We start from the raw sequence: 21511 nt of genomic DNA, 5'->3' as shown, positions 1-21511 counted from the left end.
TTGGCTGAACGTCAACAACGTCGGGCGGTACCAGGACCCATGTTTGCATCGGTTTTCCCGCGTCATTTGCGCGACTTGGCGACGACAACGTACGTCGTAGCATAAGATTTATCCATTCATAAATCTCCCCTTTCCACTGACGCTGGCCACAGCGAGACGATCGTCTCATCGCTTTCGCGTGTATGGGCTTGAGTAAAATATAGCGCTGCAGATGCGCTCCAAACGCTCGTAATTGGAGCTGGGATTGTTTTGGCATCCGGTTACGCGGGATGCACACCGTTCGCGCTATGGTAGCATGCGGGTCAAGAATATTAGAACGCTTTGGCGCGAATATCCGCGTCGTGGTGGCTCAAACACGACGCTTTTTATCGTTCCGGCGGGAACGGTTGCGCCATTTTGCGCAGGTTTACTATGCAGTTAGTGCACACGACGGTGTGCGCTACTCCACTGTTTACGTGGCAAACTGTCGCTGCGTTTTTCGGGCGGGAACCTGCTGGTAACTATGTCAACAAGGGTGATGGTCCAACGGTTCAGCTTACCTGGTCCCGCCAATTGCGGACCAGTGGGCCCTGGGCGGATTGCACCCGTCTGTGCCGGGTTGGTATCGGGTGTTTGACGATGGCGTTTAATTAGCATATCAAATGAAAATTCATCATCCACTGGGCAAGGTGTACAGTTTTTATGGTTCGCTGGCGGATGGACAGCGAATATCAGCTAATTACGATCGAGTGTACCGGATCTTGTGTTATTTTGCTTCGAGTAGAGTCTTAGAAGACATTCTTCGCTAAATGTGTGCAACATTTTTAAATGAATTTTTCGAGAAATTTTGTTAGAAAATATTTGAAATTGTTTTTTGAAATTCAGTTTCTGAGCAATCAGGAATGCTTACAAATTGAGTAACAATTGATTTGTTGCATTATCTTGTAAAGCTTTAAAGCTATTAGCACTCTTTTATAATGGACCATCAAAGGATCTAGACGCAATTTCGTCCGACCTAAATTCACTAAAATAAAGAAGACGTAGCGTCTTCAGATTAATATATAACCACATTCAACATTCTGCGCCAACATCATATGATGATAACTTGACTAGATTCAATTACATTTTAATGTCGTATTTCTTTTCATAGATTGATAAACAGCGTACCTATCCTGCAAAAAGTTCTTCTTCAGATGAATTGAGGTTCTTGTTATAGTTCTTTGAACTTGTTAAATTTGTTAAGTAAACAACTTACTTACGAGAAAGTACATTCAATGGAGGCGCATTATGCTTGACCCAAGATTAACTCCTAATCAAATCATTTCTAAGACATCATTACGGACGATTGAAATTTCAACAAAGTTTCGCAAAAGTGTGACCCAACAACACGTGGCATTCGCCATCGTCTCAAAAACCCCACCCTCCATACCCCTCCTCCATCAATTGCTCTACCGCACGCTGTGTCGCGTAACGAGACAACTAAGTCGTGCTATTATCGGGTGGTTCGATTCCAACAAAATGGCGCCCGCAAAGTGTAATGGATTCGCACTAACCTGTTCCGTTACTTCCGAACCATAAAGCGACCAGATCGTCACTCGGCGACGGATGATAATTACCATACAAATATGGGCTCGGGTAATCAAAGAGCAGTCTTTTGGAGGGTGAATCGCCTGGAAGAAAAGAGAGATAGAGAGGAAAACGGGAGATTGGAGTGATGAAACTGATGGTTTGCGATACTGTTTCAGCTGGAGGCGAATGAGCGCAACGGAGCAGAGGGTGCGGGAAGTGGCCTGGGCTGGTCCGTGCTGCGTCGTATTTTTACAGTACAAGTTTTGGTCAGTTGATGACTGCTTGCGGTCGTGGAAGGTAAGAAGAAGCACATTAGCAGGAAACCGCTGAGCTCAAGCGAAGTAATCACGAGAGAATAAAAATGGCGCCTTTCAAGGGTTCTTTCATTTTGTTTCCATCCCAGCAAGTGTTCGTAATTTGCAAGCGGCATCAGATCGGATGATCTGAGCCAGCGGGTTCGTTCAACTCGTTTCGAGATTTTAATGTTGTACGCAGGGTTAGTAACCTAACCGCAGGAATATAATTCCCAGCCAATCAGAACCTGTGAAAGTTCCCCGGCTCCCTCTTTTGCACGTCATTAAGAATTGTGTGTCCGGGTATTAAGAGCCATTGGCCTCCAGGTTCCGTGAGGCCGAATCCCAAATTCGGCGCTTCTGAAATCAACTTTGGAATCGATCCTACCGATCAAACGGGAGGCAAACGGTTGTCCCTACGTTAAGGCTGGAGGTAAATTTCAAGCTAAAATACCTGTTTTTCCTAATACAGCAGCCCCCGTCCGAATGGCGTGGGTTTTTCATGATGTTTTTGAGATTTTGGTTTGTGGTATTGTAACGAAACCATTTCTGTTGCTTTATTTTTGACAGGCAGAATCATTTCTTCTTGTCCCTAGTGCTATCGGTTGAAGCGAGTGAGACTAAATGCTGGGATCACTCGTGGACTGGTATACGTGTTTTGGTTGTTGTTTGGTTCCGTCTGTATTTTGTTTGCTCGGCTGCTGCTGTTATGTGTAGCTCCATTTGGTTGGTTTTCCATTTAGGGAAGCTTGGTCGCTAATAATATTCAACACTAATTCTATTTAGTGCTATTTCCAGCTTGTTTGCTGCCTGTGGGATCGCTCGTAGCTTAGCTGGGATGATGGATTTATTCTATTCTGCCCGACCGGATGGCGTCCGATACCCACTTAAGTGGACACTAATTCTCAAGCACATTGGAGGTTTTTTGATGGTCTTTGAGAGCAATGAAAAAAAAAACCCTTACACATAAATCCTCTGGAAGATCCTGAGCAACATTAAATGTGCATTATACTTGAATCAAATGGATAGAATAACTTCTTCTAATACTGAATAATGTCTAATGATGAAATAAGTAATGAGCTTTAGATTAAAAATAGTGAAACATAGTTCGAGTTGTAAAAATCCATACTATATCATGTGATGTACACTCTCTAAGCGATCATTTGTATGATTATCCACCTTGCTATGACAATCAAAGATGTCAGTGATAATACAACAAATCATATTGAAATAACGTGAATTTTTCTAAAAGCGTCCGTCTGATTGCTACGACGGAACTAAAATTTAAGTAAAAGTAACACATATTATAGTAATCAATCCTTATTAAGCAACTAATTTTCAACTCTTTTAAGTAGCCAAAAGCGTTGCCCTCGCCATTTAAAAACAAAATATGAGACAACACAGGCATCCCAAAAGCATCCTAAAAGCAAATTGAAACATTTAAGCGACACCAGCAACATTCTTTGGCGCCTTTAGACCAATCTTTCCTACCCCGTGGATGCATGCTCGGTGCAGTGTATGCCAACGAAGCCATTCCACACACTCAAAAAGGCGGCAAGGTCAGCTCTCGGCGCACCGATAATTCGTAATAAATAAATTAAAACACACTTAAGCAATCGGCACCGGCTCGGTCCTTCCCGCGGCCCCGCAGTGATTATCCTAATTAATACACTTGTTCGCTGTATTAATTTATTAGTGCCATCATGCTGATTGCCGTCAGCTTAATGGTGCGCTCGTGTTCCCTGGCCCCGGTAGGGGGAGGGGGGCAGCAGTTTTTGGGTTCTCTCGCTGGCAGGCTGAAGTCGTTGTATAGTCTTCAGCCCTTCGATCCACCACGGCCTGTCTGCTCAACGCGCGGTCAATGCATCCAGCGATATGATGGAAATCCCATTCCCCTTATCAGCACATTTTCGACGACGACCGCGACGAGGTGGCACCTCGCCCTCAGCCTCGAATTGCAACCACGACGGCCGTCATCATCATCATCCCAACCCGAAGGTTGACACCTTGCAGCAACAAATCGACACGACGCAGGGGATAACAGCGACTGACCACACACTTGTCGCCAGCGCAAGGCGACGGTAAGCCCACCAGCCGTCCGATTGGCGTGAAGGGTTCCAGCCCGGGTAACGTAACCATTTTCCAAGCGCTGATCGAAGTGTGTTTCAAATTTTCATTTACTTATGTCCGAGCAGCCAGCTTTGTGCAAGAGCTGCGCGTTCACGCCGCATTATCGCGGTTAGCGTCGCGACCAGGTCGTGTGGTCGTGGTTGGTGTGCGAAGGACGCGACGGTCTGGTTGCAGTGCGCACCGAAGCCAAATCGTCGCCCCGACCGCATTAAGTGGTGTGGTTGTAATGATGGCGAAACCCATCGCCAACTGTCGCGAAGTTGGCGAAAACGCCAGACGACAGGCAATCAAAATCGGAGCAGAATCCACCGACCCGCCGCACGCTCCCCGACGCTCCACACGGTTCGTCACTGATCATTGGGCGAAGAAGATGGCCGAAGGCAGCACGCAGATACAACAACAAAAAAAGAAAGGAAAAGATTTGCAGACGCTTAACCAACCGCCTGTGTGCTTCATCGCCACCGTCGTTGCTCTGTCGTGGCTGCAGTCGTCGTTACGCAGCCACAGGATCGATCAGGATCGGTCGGGGCACGGGCTGCGATGGAAAGCAAGTTCGAGCAATTCGAAATCCATCGCTACGTTCCGCCACGGGTGTGGATAAAAAAAAAGAAACCGTGAGCCATGCGGGGCCTGGTAAGCCGCATGACAGGCCGGCACATGCCAGCGGCACGCCACGTTATTTGTATTTAAAATTTATTAACATTTATTTGTCACTTTTCTTGTCGTCGCGCGAGTCAATGCTGTTGTCGTGCGTTGTCGCCAATAATTTAAAATCACGGGAATGGAGACACCACGTTTCCAGCATGGTTTGCTCTAGAAGCTTTGGATTTTTTTTTCGCTGCAGGTTAGCCTTTAGGTGGACGTCGAAAATGCAATCGCCCTTGTGCTTGCGTTATGCAGAACAGGAAAAGGGCTGACACGCAACGCTATTTAAGCTGGTTCTGCTTCCGTTGCGTTTGGCTCCTGTTTCTTCTGTGGCAGAGATTCTCTCAACTTTATTCCTATCTTAAGCTGGTGTCGTTTGTTTCTTTACAATCAAAATATCACACCTATGTTAGTTGGTAGAAGGCGAATGTAAGTATTATTGAGAAGCATTCTTGGGCGTACTATCACAATGATTTGAATTTAATAACGTAATAACATTTGCAATTTTTTAGCTTCTTTATTTCATAACTTACATTTTATAATTATTGGAAATCGCACATCGTATGAAAAACGCAATTGAATTAAATGCAGTTTGAATTTGTTCATGACTGACTGATCGAATTGATACGATCGTATGTAATACGAAATTTAGAATATCGTCGAACAAGTAGCAGTAAGTACATCTAAAAAATAAAATCACTTTTAAATAAATAGCGTGAAACCAATTGAAATGATTGATTTTCCGACGGCATCATAGACTACTTACATATGTATGTAACATTTACACAGAGAATCTCTTTTTGACACCGGATACATTCTGCATCCAATCAGATCCAATCAGAAAACGTCAGATAAAACAAAACGATACGCAATCGTAGTAACTGAATTTGCAAAGTCCATTAAATTTCTTTTACATGGGCTTTCAGTTGATTTTAAAACGATATTAATAACAACAATGACGCTACCGCAGCTTACCCTAAAGAGTTGGTGAATCACGGTCGTGTTACAGAATGATTAATTGCTGGTCGTTAAACATTTTATTCGAACGATCGTTCATTATACGTCCGTTTGTAATGGCCTGCTTTCGTTTTTATATGGCTTCGCACGGAAGCCATTTCGCGATAGGAATGTGTCCTCTGGTTGCATCAATCGACTCCACTTCCTGAACACTTTAAAACAAACCTGCATCCGACGGTACCAGCCCGATTATTACCACGGTGAGCGAAGCTTGAAGAATTGCGTTTACTTCAAACACTGTGGCGATGCGAAACATCACCCGCTCACCTTTGTTTGTTGGTGAGGATTTGATCGTTTTTTTTCGCCCGGCATTGCATCAATTTATACGCTCATAGTGTTTTAAAACTGCTGCCGTTTTACGAGACCAATTCGCAAACGGCGGAAGACAGTTTAACGTGCGTGAAAATAAATTACTACAGCATCGTTTTCGGCTGACGTGTGTCGTGGTGCTTGGGCCAGGGCGCTCGCGAAATGCCATTTTCGTGCCAATCGTGTTCATGATTGGGGACAGGAAGTAGGACGGAGCAGGAAACACGTATTTATCGTTTTTGTTGCACTTTGCTACTCAAGACACACACACACACTTTGAAAGGGGAGCGTGTAAATGAGCGAAATAAAAGATGGAGACAAAAATGCAATCCACCCAATGTCCTATCTTCTTTTTTTACGCTGCTTTGAGTGTTTAATTTGTCACTCTTGATTTTACTGCAGTTTTTTTTGCTACGCTGCCTCGTAAGGAAGTATATTTTTAGTGCGGTGATTTTTGGATCGTTTGCATAATTTATGGTTGCGTAGCAGATCGTTCACCAGAGCGAAAGAGGTGACACGGTAACGCAAGTGCCATCGGATGCGAATAATGCACTTTGGGTTGCAACAGAATCGAAAACGAAGCATCAGATGATGATGAAAGGGTGTTATTGGCCCTAAGATAGGTTTTAAGAGTAGCTTGAGGATTGAGTAATTCGAGGAAATTAAACACTTTAAAATAGAGTTCTGTTGTAAATAGTTACTAGCTGAAATGTGTAACTATATTTTGATTTTATTACCAATTTTAAAATACTAACATCAGAAATATTCAATTTTGTGCTTCAAATGGAATGAAATTTAATCTCCGTCAATGTTACTCTTACCCACAAATGTGAATAATAACAATAACATATTTTTGAATGGAAAGCATATCGATCGACTGGTTGGTATGAAATTCTTCGATCATTTTTGATTGAGTTTTCATTGCCGCTTGTTATTGAATGCAATCTTAAAGTCAAAATTTCATACAAGCTTCATTTGCAAACCAACTCCAAAATAAGATTATTCAATCAAGTATTCAACCATTCTATGCTTCTCTTAAAAGTAATTTAGCCATTCTGAACTATTTGACGAATAAAATGTCTAGCCATACAGATATTTTCCAGTTAGCTTATGCAATAAAAAGGACCATCTGCAGCCGCTCGTTCACCACGAGCGTTCCGGTTATCGGACAGTGATCCTACACACACGCATAAATGTGACGCTCGCAAGGTTGGTTGGCTGGCAGGCTGGCAGCCTCTCCGCTGCCCATGGGTAATAAATCAAAACCCATCTATGAGCAATTCTCTCTCACTCTGATATCGAGCGTGGCCCTAACGGGTGTACCGAGCACTGCCAAGCAACCTCGCACATCATGCCCACGACGACGCTTGTGCACTTCGATCTCGGAGTGTCCCGTGCCAAAAGCGCTGTGGCTGTCTGCAGATTGCTAATAAATAATAAAAATCGAACACCAACCACCGGTCGAGCAATCTTTTGGGCTATGGTTACGGTGGCTACACGACGATGCCACCCGGCACGGCAAGTTGCCCGGAAAGGAGCAAAGTGCAGCCTGCGCACCTTCGGCGTGAAAAGAAGCGAGCGAGTGAGTGAGGAGAAGGAAAAAAAACCAACAACGCTCTACCCAACCGCAGTTAGGCGAAGAGAGTGTGTATTTTAAGCAAACATTAACAGCAACAACAACTGTACACACACACACATTGGCACACAGACGGTGCAGCAGCGGAGAAATAAAACATTCCACGCGACATGCAATCAGCGCCAAGGATGCCAACGCATTCAACAGGTGACGAGTGTCTGGCGTCCCCTGGCGGCAGGTCCCGCATGCTGTCTCCCGCTTGCTCAACGGACGGCCAGTCTGCAGCAGGGTCAGGCAAGGCAGTCATGGTGGCCAGAAGAAGCCAGTGCACCGTGCGGACGGGACAAAAATCTCAACCCAGACAAACCTCTGGAAGTGCACGGCGAAGTCCAGCGGAGTCCAAAAACATTGAAACTACATTAAATTATATAGACAAACTCGTGGGCAGCGATAATGCATTTCTTCAGTGTGCAAAACACTCCGTCACAACGTCACACTCTAGGTATCTCAGGGAAGACGGTTGCGGTTGCCTAGATAATGTGTGTGTGTGTGTGTTGCAAGTGATGCTGCGGAGGATGCAAAAAAAAATAAACAAAAACAAGAATTGAATCGCCTCTCGATCCCAAGTAGTAATGGCAAACTTTCAAATGGAATGGATCGATCAACATTCCGGCCCGGTCCAAATGTACGCCACGGTACGATCTACGGGAAGATACGCGGCGCACGCAAGCACGCGCATGACGCGCTGATAGACAAATCACTTAGTAACACTTTGTGGCCATCGCACACGAATCACGCCGCTCAATTAAGGTGGCTCACCGGCAGAATTTGGCCGCAAATACAACTAGACAGCACACCGAGCGTTTGTCGCGCGAACGCTAATGTTTCCGATCAATTGCACTCGAAAGGCACTACATCGCCCCGGTCAGCTGCTGCTGCTGCAAGCTGCACGGTCCGATAGAGTTATGTTGCAACACCTCGGGCCCGGGACAGCGTGGCCCAGTCAGCCCTCGTCCCCTCGTCAATCCTGTCGTGCGCGCTGTCGTGTAGTTCATCACGGGCCGTGGCGATCAACGACCCAGTTGCGTTAGGTACGGCTGATCCGGAGTGTAACAAATCGGCGAAAAATTGCTCTCCGCGTCACACGTCCGATAAAGAAAGACGAGAAGAGGAAGAACGAAAAAAAAACACACACACACACACCAACAAGATCAACTCGAACGTCCGCTGGTGGTAGCGTTGGGGGTTTGGGGGCTCCTCCCCGGACAGGCAAGAACTGTAGCCACACAGCTGAAAACTTTGGCCGCAGCAACACGCAGTGACCAAGACGACAGCTTTAATTAAACGATAACGCTAATGGACTTAATGATAAAAGTGTCTAGTTTTATTAATAAATTTAGCACAAATTGACGTGACTGAAGCGATGGCGAGCTCGCGTCTTGGTGGGACTGCAGCTTCCACCGCGTACCGGCCTTCCCGACACTCGCCTTGGTTGAGTGGTGCGGGGTAAGCAAAGTCTCGACAAACACTCCAAGACTGCTGGTAAGTTGGTATGTTGCGTGCGTAAAACAACAATTTGCGCGGTACATTCGTGAACCCGAAGCGGTCAGAGTAGTGACGCCGATCTTTGCCGGGACGGAAACACACGTGTCTGGGCTGGTTTTGTGGGCACCGCCAATGTGCCTGAGGTGCCCGAGAATGGGCCCGGGCACGCGATGCTGTGATTCGAGCGACACTTACCTTGCAGTTGGTTCGCTGCCGCTGCTGCTGCCGCCGCCGCTGCCGCTGCTGCAGAGAAGTCGGCCGCTTTCTGAAGATTCACTTTTGGACGGTTTTTTGCGTGAAGTGCCGCCGTCGAGGTGGAGGGAGCGGACGAGGGTGCAAAGAAGGGTACGGTGGACACGGGCGGGATGTGTTGGGACGCCGTCGAAGGGATGGTTGTGGATGAGGTGGAGGTGGAGGAGGAGGAGGAGGAGGAGGGGTTGGAGGATGAGGAGGAGGAGGTGGTGGTGGTGGTGGAGGTACCGGATGCCGTTGTTATGCTCGCCACCGTCGAGCTGCTCGTGGAGCCGGACGGAGTGGAAGAGTTCTCCAGCAGCAGCTGCTGGACCTGCAGGATGTCCACGTACTCGTCGAGACTGGATGCCGCCGGGTGTGTGGACCGTCCGGAACTGGAAGCTGTTGGTAGCAGAGAGACAAGCGGGTGGGTTTTAGGGGAGGATGAAGAAGGTGAGAACTGGCCTTTGAGCGGTAGGGAGGTAACGCTTGGCATTGGGAAACGTACAGTTCAATCCGAAGCTGGTGTACCCGGCGTACGATGACGACCCGTTGCAGAGGCCGGGCAATCCGCCAAAGCTGACCGTCGTTGCTGGGGACAACGCTGACCGGTGGCTATGGTGATGGTGTTGATGAGACAACGTTTGCTGATGATCTGCTAGCTGTTGCTGTTGCTGCAACAGTTGCTGCTGCTGGTGCTGTTGGTGCTGCTGCTGGTGATGTCCCTGGAACGCACCCAGCCCACCGGGATCGGTCTCCCCGAGTGTGCCGTTCTCGGCTGGATGAGCTCTGACCGATGGTTCGGCCGCAGTACCGTTGGTGGGATGTCCTGACTGTCCTGACGGCGACTGTACCGCCTGCAGATGGTGACCGTTATGGTGTTGCCCGTGGTGATGCAGCAGATTGTTGTAGTTGGTCGTTGCACTGGCACTACCATAGATGGGTTCACTTTCACGACGCATAGCTAACATTTTCTCTGCCGTCGATGCACTGACACGCACGGCACGGGGCGACGGGACGGATCGAACGGGCGACGGAAAAACAAAACGAAACAAAACAAGGACAAAACAAGGCAACGAAAAATGATAAACACTCCATTAGCGCGATGAACAATTACACGCTTACACTAGACGGCACTACACACACGCGCACCATGTCGAACTCGGAAACACATACGCGCAGCAGCACGCTTTGAGCAGATAATTCTAATCAATATACACCGTAATTGGAACTACGCAGGCATGACAAAGCTTTTTTTCTGCTTAGTTTGATACAATTGTATACACTTTTTTCTATTTTATAATTACTCTCAATATATTCAACACCACACTTGTTGCACTTGAATAAATGATATTTTCTTTTTCCACAAACAATAACTGTTTTAATCGCTCCTAGTCACCAACACACACTTCACACACTTCGTACTCAATCACGTTGAGGAACATTGAATTCAATAAGCCTAAGGCTGATGTATGAACGGCAACGGTTGGCGCAATTGTAATGAGGTGAACAGCAGTGAACACAATTTAACGCCTGGGATTCGAAGCACTTGTAAAATATTTGTCAAAGGCGGCCTGCGATCTAGCAATTTGGCGGGAGAAGAATAAGTCTGTAACGAAAAGAGAAACAAAACGATTATCAGAACCTTTAGTATTTAAGATCTTTGCAGATACAATTGAAAGATCAATGATTTACATTGTGAGTTTTACAATGCCGTCGGTACCAACACAAAATGAAACTGAAGATGGTTGTAGCAAATAATAAGATCACTCATAATATCTTTACAAGGACTGAAAACTGTTTTACATTATTTTGCACTTTTCACTTTGATTTTTTGTTCGTTAGTTCTAATTATCGGTTTTCTTTTCGTTATAAAACACGAAACTACATTTTACAACGGATAAAACATTTCAACACTCGAATCGAATCGTTCGTCACGGTAGCTCGCCTTAATGAAGTATTTCGCCAACTGTCGGTGCAGGTCGGTTCGAATGTTCGAAAAAATGGTGACTGTTTCGTAAAAAAAAAAAAATCGCACGGAAAAGCAACCCCCTCTGCCGTGTTTTCCTTCCTATCGCACTGTACACTCCGCCCGCGTATTGCTTGCCGGCGTTGACGGTGAGCGCTGCAACCAGCAACCAGGGCTCAGGTGTGTTCCCGAATCGGATCGTTTCGCAAACTGAACCGGGGCGCGAGATCTCGACCGCACGACTCGCCACGACAGTGTAGCCGACACTTTCCGGACCGCGTTTGGCCGCGCGAAAGCAGCTGCGCACCGTTTGCGCATCAGGTAGGTGGCGATCGGCGTTACAGGAAATGGATAAGGCGAACGGTGGAAAGATGAACAGGCAGGAAGGAAAACACCCTCACAGCCGCACAGCTCACACACAGCCGCGGCGGCACAGGCGGGAAACTCGGTGTGTGCGATGTGAGGGCCACCTCAGACGATGACGAATTTTCCTGATTGCGGTTGGGATGTGTGTGTGTGTGTGTGTTTGTGTGCGGGAGGGGTAGTTTAGTAGACGGCTTCGTATCCGTATGCGGGTGCGATGGCAACGGCGACGATGAGCTGGTGATGATGATGATGATGATGATCGTGCAAACAAATACAGCGACACGTCGTTACGACACAACCGACACAAGCTGCCAAACTTAAAATGTCAAACGCGAAGGATCGAGTGGAGTGGGTGGTGAAGAACGGGACAAGAGAAGATAAAGAAAACAAGAACAGTATGGTTCCCGGTTCACGACGCTCCAAAGACGGGCAGGGGATGGGTTCGCTGTGTGTGTTCACGATGCTATTAACCCAGCAAAGCATGTACTCAACACACACGTACGACCGCTACTGATCTTCGAACCACACACACACACACAAACATCCGGCTCAAAAACAACCACAGACACTTGTTTGTTCAGCACTGTTGATGGTGACGTCTGTTGCAACGGCACTCCAAGCACATCGGGCCAGATGATTCGCTCCGTGCGGTACGTTGTGTTTGTGCGGACGATCTAATTTCGTCACCAAATAGCATCATTTTCTTTTGCAAACGCGGTACTGCGATGGTGTTCAAGTTCACCCACCCATACGGAAGCAAACGCTGTCTGCTTGATCTTCACTGGCTGGTTCGGTTAGCCGAGGGCAAACGTGTCACTGGCACAATATAACATCACAAATTTACGCACTTCCGTCCAAGGGTACTGTTTTTTTTTTCATTTGATATGTTTTTTTACCTAATATTTGATTAAAACCAAACACGTACATAAATAATTAAATACACTCAATTTGCCTACGTTTCAACAATGCTGCACTAACCTTCACCAGATGAATCTATTTGTTTTACCGCCACGCGGCCACAGGCACTCACACACACAAACGCCCAAGCCCATTGTGACCCGTGTGTCCTGTCGGCGGGAAGGCAATCGAACGATTAATGAATGAGGTTCGAACTATTCGCCATTGATGCGGCCGGAATGCGGCACGCGCTATCGTGCAGATCGTGTGTATTATCGATGCGCAACGATTTGGCCGACCCATAACGGTACCGAAAGGGCCGCCACTGATTTGGGGCCCGAGCGAGCAAGCCCGATGCACGAAAGAGAGCAGCGTAGGGTCGCGGCCGATAAGGAGCGGCCAAACGCGGGACCAGATGGGGCCCCGCATGAGCCCGAGCAGGCAGGTAGTATGTGTGCGAGTGTGGGAAGTGGAAAACGTGGAAACGCTCTGTGCTGAGCGTAAGACTTCGAAGGCAATCTGAGAGCAACGAACGACTGACGGCTAGCGAGCGTTAGAGCAAAGCGGGAGAAAGTGAGCAACAGGTGCGCGTCTCGGCAGCACCGAACCAGCCAAGACGCTATACACTAAGACGCGTGTGTGAGCAAGAGAAAAAGAATTTTTGTTGTTGTATGTGTTGTGGAATTTTTCGGCAGGAGTCTCCACGTGCAGTGGCAAACGGGTCGCTACGAGAGAGAAAAAAAAGGTACTTGCAAGCATTACACTCAGAATGTTTCATACGAGAGTGAGGCAGTGTGTGTTTTGTGTTCCAAATAGTGGATCCGTGGAACCGTTCGAGGACTTTCGATGGGGTGGCAAATGGGTAAGGAGCACACGTGGGCGAGGTACAGCAAAAACCCTAAGCAACTCAACAGCTAAGGGCCAATTTTGAGGCAGTAGTGCGCAGCCGGTCGAGTTAGCGTACTCTAGAGTAGGCTCGAAATTTCTAGTCACCACTGTGTGTAGGAAGGTTTGGGAGGGTTGGGTTTAGCTTTTTAACCGTAGCCCCCTTTCTTCGCAAGCTACCGGCCAGAGCCCACTGGTGCGAGGCTGCTGGAGGCGCCTGGTCCCCTGTACGGTGCGAGCAAAACGGAGGTTCGAAGAAGCGATGAACAGTTTATGAATGAAGCCCGTGCGTAGGCAGCGCCCGGTGGTTGAACTTGTTTGCCGTTTTGCCATCAAAATTCTAGATTGGTCGTTTTCGTATAAAGGGAAGGAAAGTACAAGTTGTCAAACCTGCAACAATAACTATGTAGCGGTAAAGATATGGCATCTTGTAAGTGGATTAATTATGTTAGATGACTAACCGATGATTTGTAGTGTTTTTTGTTTGGTTACTTGTTCAGAATTGGTAAGCATTAATCAATGACTTAATTTTAAAATTTGTTTGATTTGAATTTTGTTTTGGGTATTTTTTTCACAACCTCAAATAAACTTTGACTCGTCATTTTAATTTAGATTGCTACACCTAACCACAACCAAACTAATGTGACACTGCAACAAAACAAACATTTTTATTTTCACCTTTCACTGTGTAACCCAATCACCACGTGCTGGACACTTTCACGCGCCAAAAAACTACCAATCCTTCTCCAGCAATCATCCACGGCACGGCACAAACACAACGACTATCTCGTGCACACTATTGCTTCTCGTGGCAAACTCGTGGAAAACTATTCCATTCCACTAACCGGCCGATCGGTAGCTTGTAGCTAGGCGTAGTAAACCGGTGTGCGGTGGTAAAGCTTGGGAAGCCCTTACGGTGGCAGCCTCGCTGGCAGTGCGGAAGGCCTGCAGGACCTGTAGCGCGCGAGAGAGCGTCCCTTCCGAGCGTCGAGCGAATGGGCGCAAAAACTTGTGAATGAAGCAGCGCGTGCCGATGGAAAACGTGCCGCTCTTTACGCGCTGCAACCGGCACCGGATGCCGCGAGTGCGTGAAGAAAGTGTGAAGCGAGAAGCAGGCCGGCATGGAAGCGAGAGAAAGAGACAGAGAGATAGATAGAGAGAGAGAGAGAGAAACTAACTACTGGGTAGGGAAGACATCTCAAGCGGCATGCTGATACTGAGTAGGTAGTGTAGCGCATACGAGGCGTATGTGTATGCGCGTGTGTGAGTGTGTGTGAAGATAGAAGGAAGATGCCAGGACCCGGAACCGGGGCTCGGAATTGCGCCCTGCCATGAAATGTATACACTACTAAAATCACGTACCGAGAGAGTCAGAGCATACCACTACGCGCGGCAGTTAGAACGAGAGCGAACGAGCGCACAAAGTTGCCTTCGAGTGGGTGGGCCGCGTGCAATGGGCTGTGTGGGTGGTGGATACAAAAAAAGGTAGTCCATGGTGGGAAGGTGAAGAAGCTGGCGAGAGCAGTGCGAACAATACGCAACGCGGTGTGCGAGTGAGCGAAAGGTGCAATTGAAAGGTGCCTGCCGGAGATGAAGAGAGAGAAAGAGAGGAAAAGGCCAATAAGGGAGAGAGAGAGCGAAAACAAACGCCCCTGCCAGAAGAAAATCCGCTGTTCATAAAATGAAGTAAAGAACGGGCGACAAAAGATCGTCGGGCCAGCGTTTTCGGTTTGCGCTCTGGTTGCGCGCTGGTGGGTGGGCACTAGGTGGGAGACCGTACAGCACGCAAGTGGGACGATATTAGGTGGGTCGTAGTCGTCGTCGCCTTCGTCGCAAACACAGGGCACACGTACGTTCCGGCAATAGCGGCCCACGCACACTGTCAGCGTGTTTCGTAGTACCCCGGTCGTATTTCCAAAAAGCCTACACGCTCCATGTACACACACACGCACACACACATGGACACGCATGCACTACGGCAGCCTTTACTAAGCGGTACAGGGCTACTAGATGGTAAGAGACGATGCAAGGGCTACGAAGGCAAAACACCTTGTGCAGTATGGCTGTGTGTGAAGGGAAGTAGAAAAGGATAAGGAAACACAAGACAAACAGGATCAAACAAAGGGTAACATACACTAGAAAGGGGGGGCAGAGATGTTCCAGAAGCATAAACACGTAAACAGTTTATTGTATTTCATTCTAGAGAATTTTTAAACGCAACCGTAAACCATCTGTCCTTTTTAAAAGCACACTCACCTAGCCTGCTAGTATTGTGCTCGAAGAAATGCTGAAAGTGTTGCCGGTGCAACCCACCCATTGTCACGCATCCTTATCACCTTTTCCCCCCCGCACTCTGTACACACGCTGCTGCAATTTCGATAGGATCGCGTTGGATGCGATTATTTGGGGTGTTATTATAGTGGTTCCAATTCTTGTTTTTTTCTGGATGCCTTTCGGGCCCAAACGATTGCTTGCCCCATTTCCCCGTTCCATCTCGAACGGTGGCACACACACACACACTGTGTGGGCGCCAAATTTTCGGTACACGAAGATGCGTGGGCCACCGTAGGCACGCGTGCTGCCCGCACCGTGTGGGTGTCGTGTTTTTGTTTGTGCGTGTGTGTTTACTTTCGCAGCCTCGCAGGTTGATCTCCTGCCCGGGCTCGGTGTCACATTAGTGCAGTTTGCAGTGCAGATTACACAAAACGCCTGATGGCGCCTGCCCGAACGAGGTGGGGAAGGCAGCATGAACGGTTTGGTGAAAGAATTATGGTATTAGTCGGGTAATTAAGTTCGAGTGATCGAACCGATTGAGCAAGCAACAGAAGAAGCTGGGGGAGTGTGTTTGCAGAAGCTGTGCTGATGCGCTTTAGCATAATAATCGCAAAGAACGAAATCGATGCGCTACGAGGGATAGAATGAGATAGAACGTTATTGTTTAATACACCCTCACAAGCAAGCCCTCACACCGTATAGCCCATCTGCTTGAGGTATCTGATTTCGCGTGCGCTGTGCTGATATTAAGGGTGAATGTTTAAAAAGAAGCTTACACCAAAGATGCATTAGAAGGAAGAATATGCTGTTTTTTCTGTTACTTTTTTGTACTTTCCGGAAAGTACTACTCCTACTCGTCCAATCAAAGCTAATGGACTGCTGATTCCGTTGCTGCCCTGCACACTGCTGGGTGGAGAGGCGTAGATTTTTAAACCGTAGGTGTGAGCCTTTTTACGCTTACCCTAACGGAAGGTGGCGTGGTGTGTAGGATGTGCAGCAACGGTGACCATGTGCCGGTGCAAACATACACACACGGAAGGTGTCCAACGTCGTGAGGGACATGTTTGCCACAACTCCTATTCTTGGATCACGTACGGGAAAAGAGTTGTAAGACATGTTTTTCTAGGCATTGATCGCAACCTATAGTGAATTTATTTTTGGTACAAACCTACGGTACCTAGGTTAGAATTTGTGTTACGCGAAGCGTGAGTGAAAAGGGAATGTCATCGCTAGAGGTAGAATTTTAATAACATTAGCTCTTCATCTTGACTTACCACAATTGACGGTTGCGATTCTTCCAAGGAGTATATTTAATTCTGTTTTTCTTCACTTTTGTTGTTATTGATTTATCCTCACAGCATGATATGTTTTAGCTTAAAATAACTCTATCCTCTAAGCTCTATATTTTAGAGAATATTTAATCACAAAGAATCAACTACGGTAAAAACACATTTTCACACATTTGTATAATTGACGGATGCCTAACACACTTGCGGCGCTAACGCAATAAAAAAACGCAAACAAGCATACAGACACTTCAATTCTTCACTTACATGCATGCACTTCTCTAAGACAAACTAAACACGGATTGGTGCCAACACACACACCCAGCACATACTTGGTTGCTAAACAAACACGCAGCCAGCTTTCTGATCGCTCCGCCATCAAAACTGCATGTGCTTAGAACGCTGTTAGCTGGCGAATAATCGCATCTCACAAGGCGAGAAACGCGTCAGCGAGCGAGCACACAACGACCGGATGTGCGGCTATGATTAACTGCTACCCTTACGAGAACGGGGAGGGTAATACGCGACGGTCTGACAAAACCTACGGACACGAATACGGTGACACCAAACGAACTAACTCATGGCTTACTTGTGCTTTTCGGTGGGTTTAATCGTGTGAGAAGAGTTGCACTGGGAAATGGTTCTTATTTTAAAAAACCACCTTTTCATCCCACTAGGGCTGCTGCAAGGGTTTTGTGCTGCATCCTTAGCAGGTGACAAACTGAGCATTTCACTAGCTGCTGCGATTGATCGATCAATATTATGTGATCTCAGCATGAACTAAAGGATTAGAGGCCACTCGCTTCAAAACAGACACAAGCACTGCACTGATATCCAAACGGCACATTTTCCATCGCTTAACCGAGACCCCATTTCGAACCGCGTGTATACCCAGACTGCGCCCAGGAATTGATTCACTCAACTTCTAACACACTTTCTTTCCATCCGTTCTTATCACTCGCGCCTCGCTCACTGTGGTGTGGTGCGGCAGTGTACGATTAATTGCCGGTCCGATATCGTGAAACCGCGGTGAAACAGCTGACCGACGCGCGCTAGATGTATGCGTGTGCTTGCGCGTGATTACGCCAATTACAACCATCGCCAGTGGTGGAGCTGCTGGATGTCACGCTGTCCGCTGGATGCGATCCGTGCCGCTCGGTTTGGCCGCGTCTACTGGCGCAGTGCCGCACCGTACTGACGCGCCTAGCGAAAGTGTGAAGACAGCGTACCGTGCGCGGGAAACCGGAGCAAAGACACACCAAATCCTCCGCACTACGCCACGCCGGACGCACCAAATTTGATCAACCCGTCCACGCGGGCGGATGGATGGATGGATGGATGGAAACGCTCTCACCCGGCTGGTGGCCCACACGGAGCGGTCCCCTTGCGGTATCTTTTTTTTTTCGGTCATGTTAGCGGCCTACACTGTCCACGCCCAGGGTCCGGGTCCCGGCCTACGGTGGGATGCAAAGCGTTTGACACCGCCACACGCTATCGAGTGTGTGAGCGGTTCATTCTTCTTCTTCGTTTTTGTCAACTGTGGGGCGATTATCCAAGGGGGGGGGGGCAAGTTGTCCGGGAAACCTTCAAAACACCCGAGGACGCTAATGCCGGCCGAGGTGCGCGCAAAATTTGTCACAAACTCGTGGCGACTTGGGAATGGAGGGTGTCGCATCGAGCTTGGGTGGGTGTAAATGGGTCTGATATCCGAGAATAGTAACGGTGCGCCATCAGGAGGTCATCAGTGGACTTTAGGACGCATGGTAAGCTACACAACCTGCTCGGTAGATGTATCTGTGTGCGGTCGACTTCAAATAGGAAGTATTGACAAATTCGAATGAAACCTTCCTGTTTGGCCCATTTTGTAGAATATCGCGCGATAAAGTTGTTTGATTTTGAGGTTTTGAAGAACGGCAGCTATTACACCTGTAGGGATGGTTCCTTGGAAATAAAGAAATAATCATCGATTCATGCCCGTCTTTCCAACACACCTCACTAATAACATCAATTCCGACCGCGAGTGTATTTTTAAACGCAATTTCACACAGAATAAACGTTCGCGTCACATGTCTCGCATCTGCTCCATTGACTGCACCGGGAAAAAGCCACACGTTGTGCTAACCGGCGTGCTTTGACGCGCTCCAACACAAACGCGGCTTCTGTTGGAATTCGCGCTTCCACGCGCGATTCCCATGCGATGCATGCGACGCGGGCAAACCACGTTAAACTTTCCCTCTCACTGCCGAGGGAACGCACATGGCTTTCGCCCGGGCCGAACCACCGATTGCCACGCGGTTTCCATCGACTCGCGCCATGAACGGGAGTCCTTTTGTTTGTTCGTTTTGCGTGACTGCCCTTTGCTGCGAACGTCATCAACGGGGAACTTTGCTTGGGGACGCGCTGTCCTTGATACGCGTTCGGTACGGTTCGCTCGCGAAGGAGTGTCTGGAAATAATAGTGGCGCTTTTCCAGTTCCGCCACCGAAGGACTAAAAATAGCCCCTTATACCCGGGTTGCTTTCGGAGAGGGCCTTTTTCGCTTTCGCCACCGGCAACAAGTGGTCGGTTGAGCAACACGTGACAGGCAAGGTGTATTCTCCGGGGTGCGTTTCCACAGTTCGCGCGGTGCCTGATGGTACACAAGATGGATGTTTCGCTCGTGCCTTTTTTGTGTGTTGCTCTCTCCCCTTCTCTTTGCCGTTGCTTCGCGCACCATCCACCATGCGCTTTTCCGGGCATGAATGAGCGGCTTTTAATAGCAACCAGCACGCTTGCGGAAGCTTTTTGTAAATCGGAATGAAATTCACCTGTTTGACGTCATTACAGGAGTGCCGCGTCTGGGCCGGCATGTGCTGCGGAACGCATTTGGTGAATTAGGAATTATAAATACCTCTACCGTTACATTAGGAGTTTTCAGCACGTGAAACATTACTTGCACTTTGCGCACCTCGCTGGCCGACAATAGTGTATGGTTTCTATTTTTAAAAAAGCAACGGGAACCATTTTAGGATACGGGTGCGGTGACGTTGGGCTTTTCCGTTTTGGGAATGATAAATATAACAAGATTTATCGTTTTCTGTGTACAACATGCTTTGCCATACAAGTATCGGTTATCTTTGCAAAGTAATGTATCAGGTGCACTTTACTTTACCAATGAGATTCGAGAACATTAGCAATGGAATTTCAAGATTTGACAAGGATTTGTACAACAAGTATTTTCATCTTGCATCAGATTTTGTCGGATTAACAGATTGGCAGATAAGTCCCCGGTCTAACAAAGAAAAACACATTTTTTTGTCAAAATTCGTTTTTATTATTCAACATAGTTCCCTGCAAGAGCGATACAACGATTATAACGACCTTCCAATTTTTTGATACCATTTTGGTAGTACTCCTTCGGTTTTGCCTCAAAATAGGTCTCAGTTTCGGCGACCACCTCTTCATTGCAGCCAAATTTTTTCCCTGCGAGCATCCTTTTGAGGTCTGAGAACAAGAAAAAGTCGCTGGGGGCCAGATCTGGAGAATACGGTGGGTGGGGAAGCAATTCGAAACCCAATTCATGATTTTTTGCCATCGTTCTCAATGACTTGTGGCACGGTGCGTTGTCTTGGTGAAACAACAAAATAACAAAAGTTGCTTGACAAAAGACGCTCTGTCTCACAAACTAATTGACATACAGACGTCAAATTTTGACACAAATCATTTGAAGGTTGGTATTATATAAAAATAATATGCATTTAATACTAGCGGCGCCATCTATGCGTCAGACCGGGGACTTATCAGCCAACCTGTTATCTTGTGTCTACCGGCCCCTTGTCATACAGTGAACCCTCTCTTATTTGAGAGGCGATGGGACTGTCGAATAAGAGGGGTTTACAAATTACAGAGGTTGAAAGTGAATGAAAGGTCCATTCAAACAAGAAAGAGACAGAACATTTAGTATGCAGCCTTAACTGTTGCTATAGGAAACTGTGCATACGATTGCCAATTTGAGCATACATCATTCAATAACCATGGCAACACCATACACACATAAGAGGGACACAGATTTCAGAGGTTTTCCAAATTAGAGGAACAAAAATGTACTGGAAATCAAGGGACTGTGCAAAATGTTCAAATAAGAGAGATTTTTCAAATTGGAGAGGTGTCAAATAAGAGAGGGTTCACTGTATTTACAGTTGATTGTGAAGAGCCTGAGTTAGAGGAATGATCATTTGGAATTTTAACGTTTTTACAAACGATTCAAAATACATGATTTTTGCTTATGATAATTGAATCAAACATTTAAATGCGTGTATAACTTTTTCGAAAGTAGATTAACTGATAGATTAATCACTAATCATTTAATAAACAAACAAAAAAAAGTTCAAAGACATGCTACCAATTTTGTTATTTCCAGCCTTCAACGACTACCAAGATTATTATACTTTTGAGTTCTGACTATGTCAAAAATGATTAAAATTACCATCATGGCTCTAAAATGATGTCCAACCTTAGAGATTGAGTTAACATGTTTGGTTTAAAGACTGTGTTTTATTGTG

The 21511-nt window shown here is 47.1% G+C and overlaps 1 protein-coding gene across 2 annotated transcripts in view; it reads right to left on the bottom strand.

Moving 5' to 3' along the window:
• Positions 1-18155, bottom strand: part of LOC1273196 (dendritic arbor reduction protein 1) — a 79221-nt gene extending 61066 nt beyond the window's left edge. Inside the window, exons 1-4 of one of the 2 annotated variants that reach the window (XM_061642922.1) lie at positions 16960-18155; positions 9803-10903; positions 9259-9696; positions 1533-1649 (exon numbers count right to left, since the gene is read on the bottom strand). In XM_061642922.1, the coding sequence (XP_061498906.1) occupies positions 1533-1649; positions 9259-9696; positions 9803-10265 (1018 nt within the window). In that variant the 5' untranslated portion in view covers positions 10266-10903; positions 16960-18155. The remainder of the gene's footprint in view (positions 1-1532; positions 1650-9258; positions 9697-9802; positions 10904-16959) is intronic. The other variant, XM_061642923.1, reaches the window with a different exon arrangement.
• Positions 18156-21511: the final 3356 nt, after the last annotated feature.

The sequence above is a fragment of the Anopheles gambiae genome, chromosome 2 (assembly GCF_943734735.2).
Source record: "Anopheles gambiae chromosome 2, idAnoGambNW_F1_1, whole genome shotgun sequence".
In the NCBI taxonomy this organism is placed as follows: domain Eukaryota; kingdom Metazoa; phylum Arthropoda; class Insecta; order Diptera; family Culicidae; genus Anopheles; species Anopheles gambiae.
The sequence above is the reverse complement of the archived record's forward strand: the minus strand, read 5'-3'. Positions and strand labels throughout refer to the sequence as shown.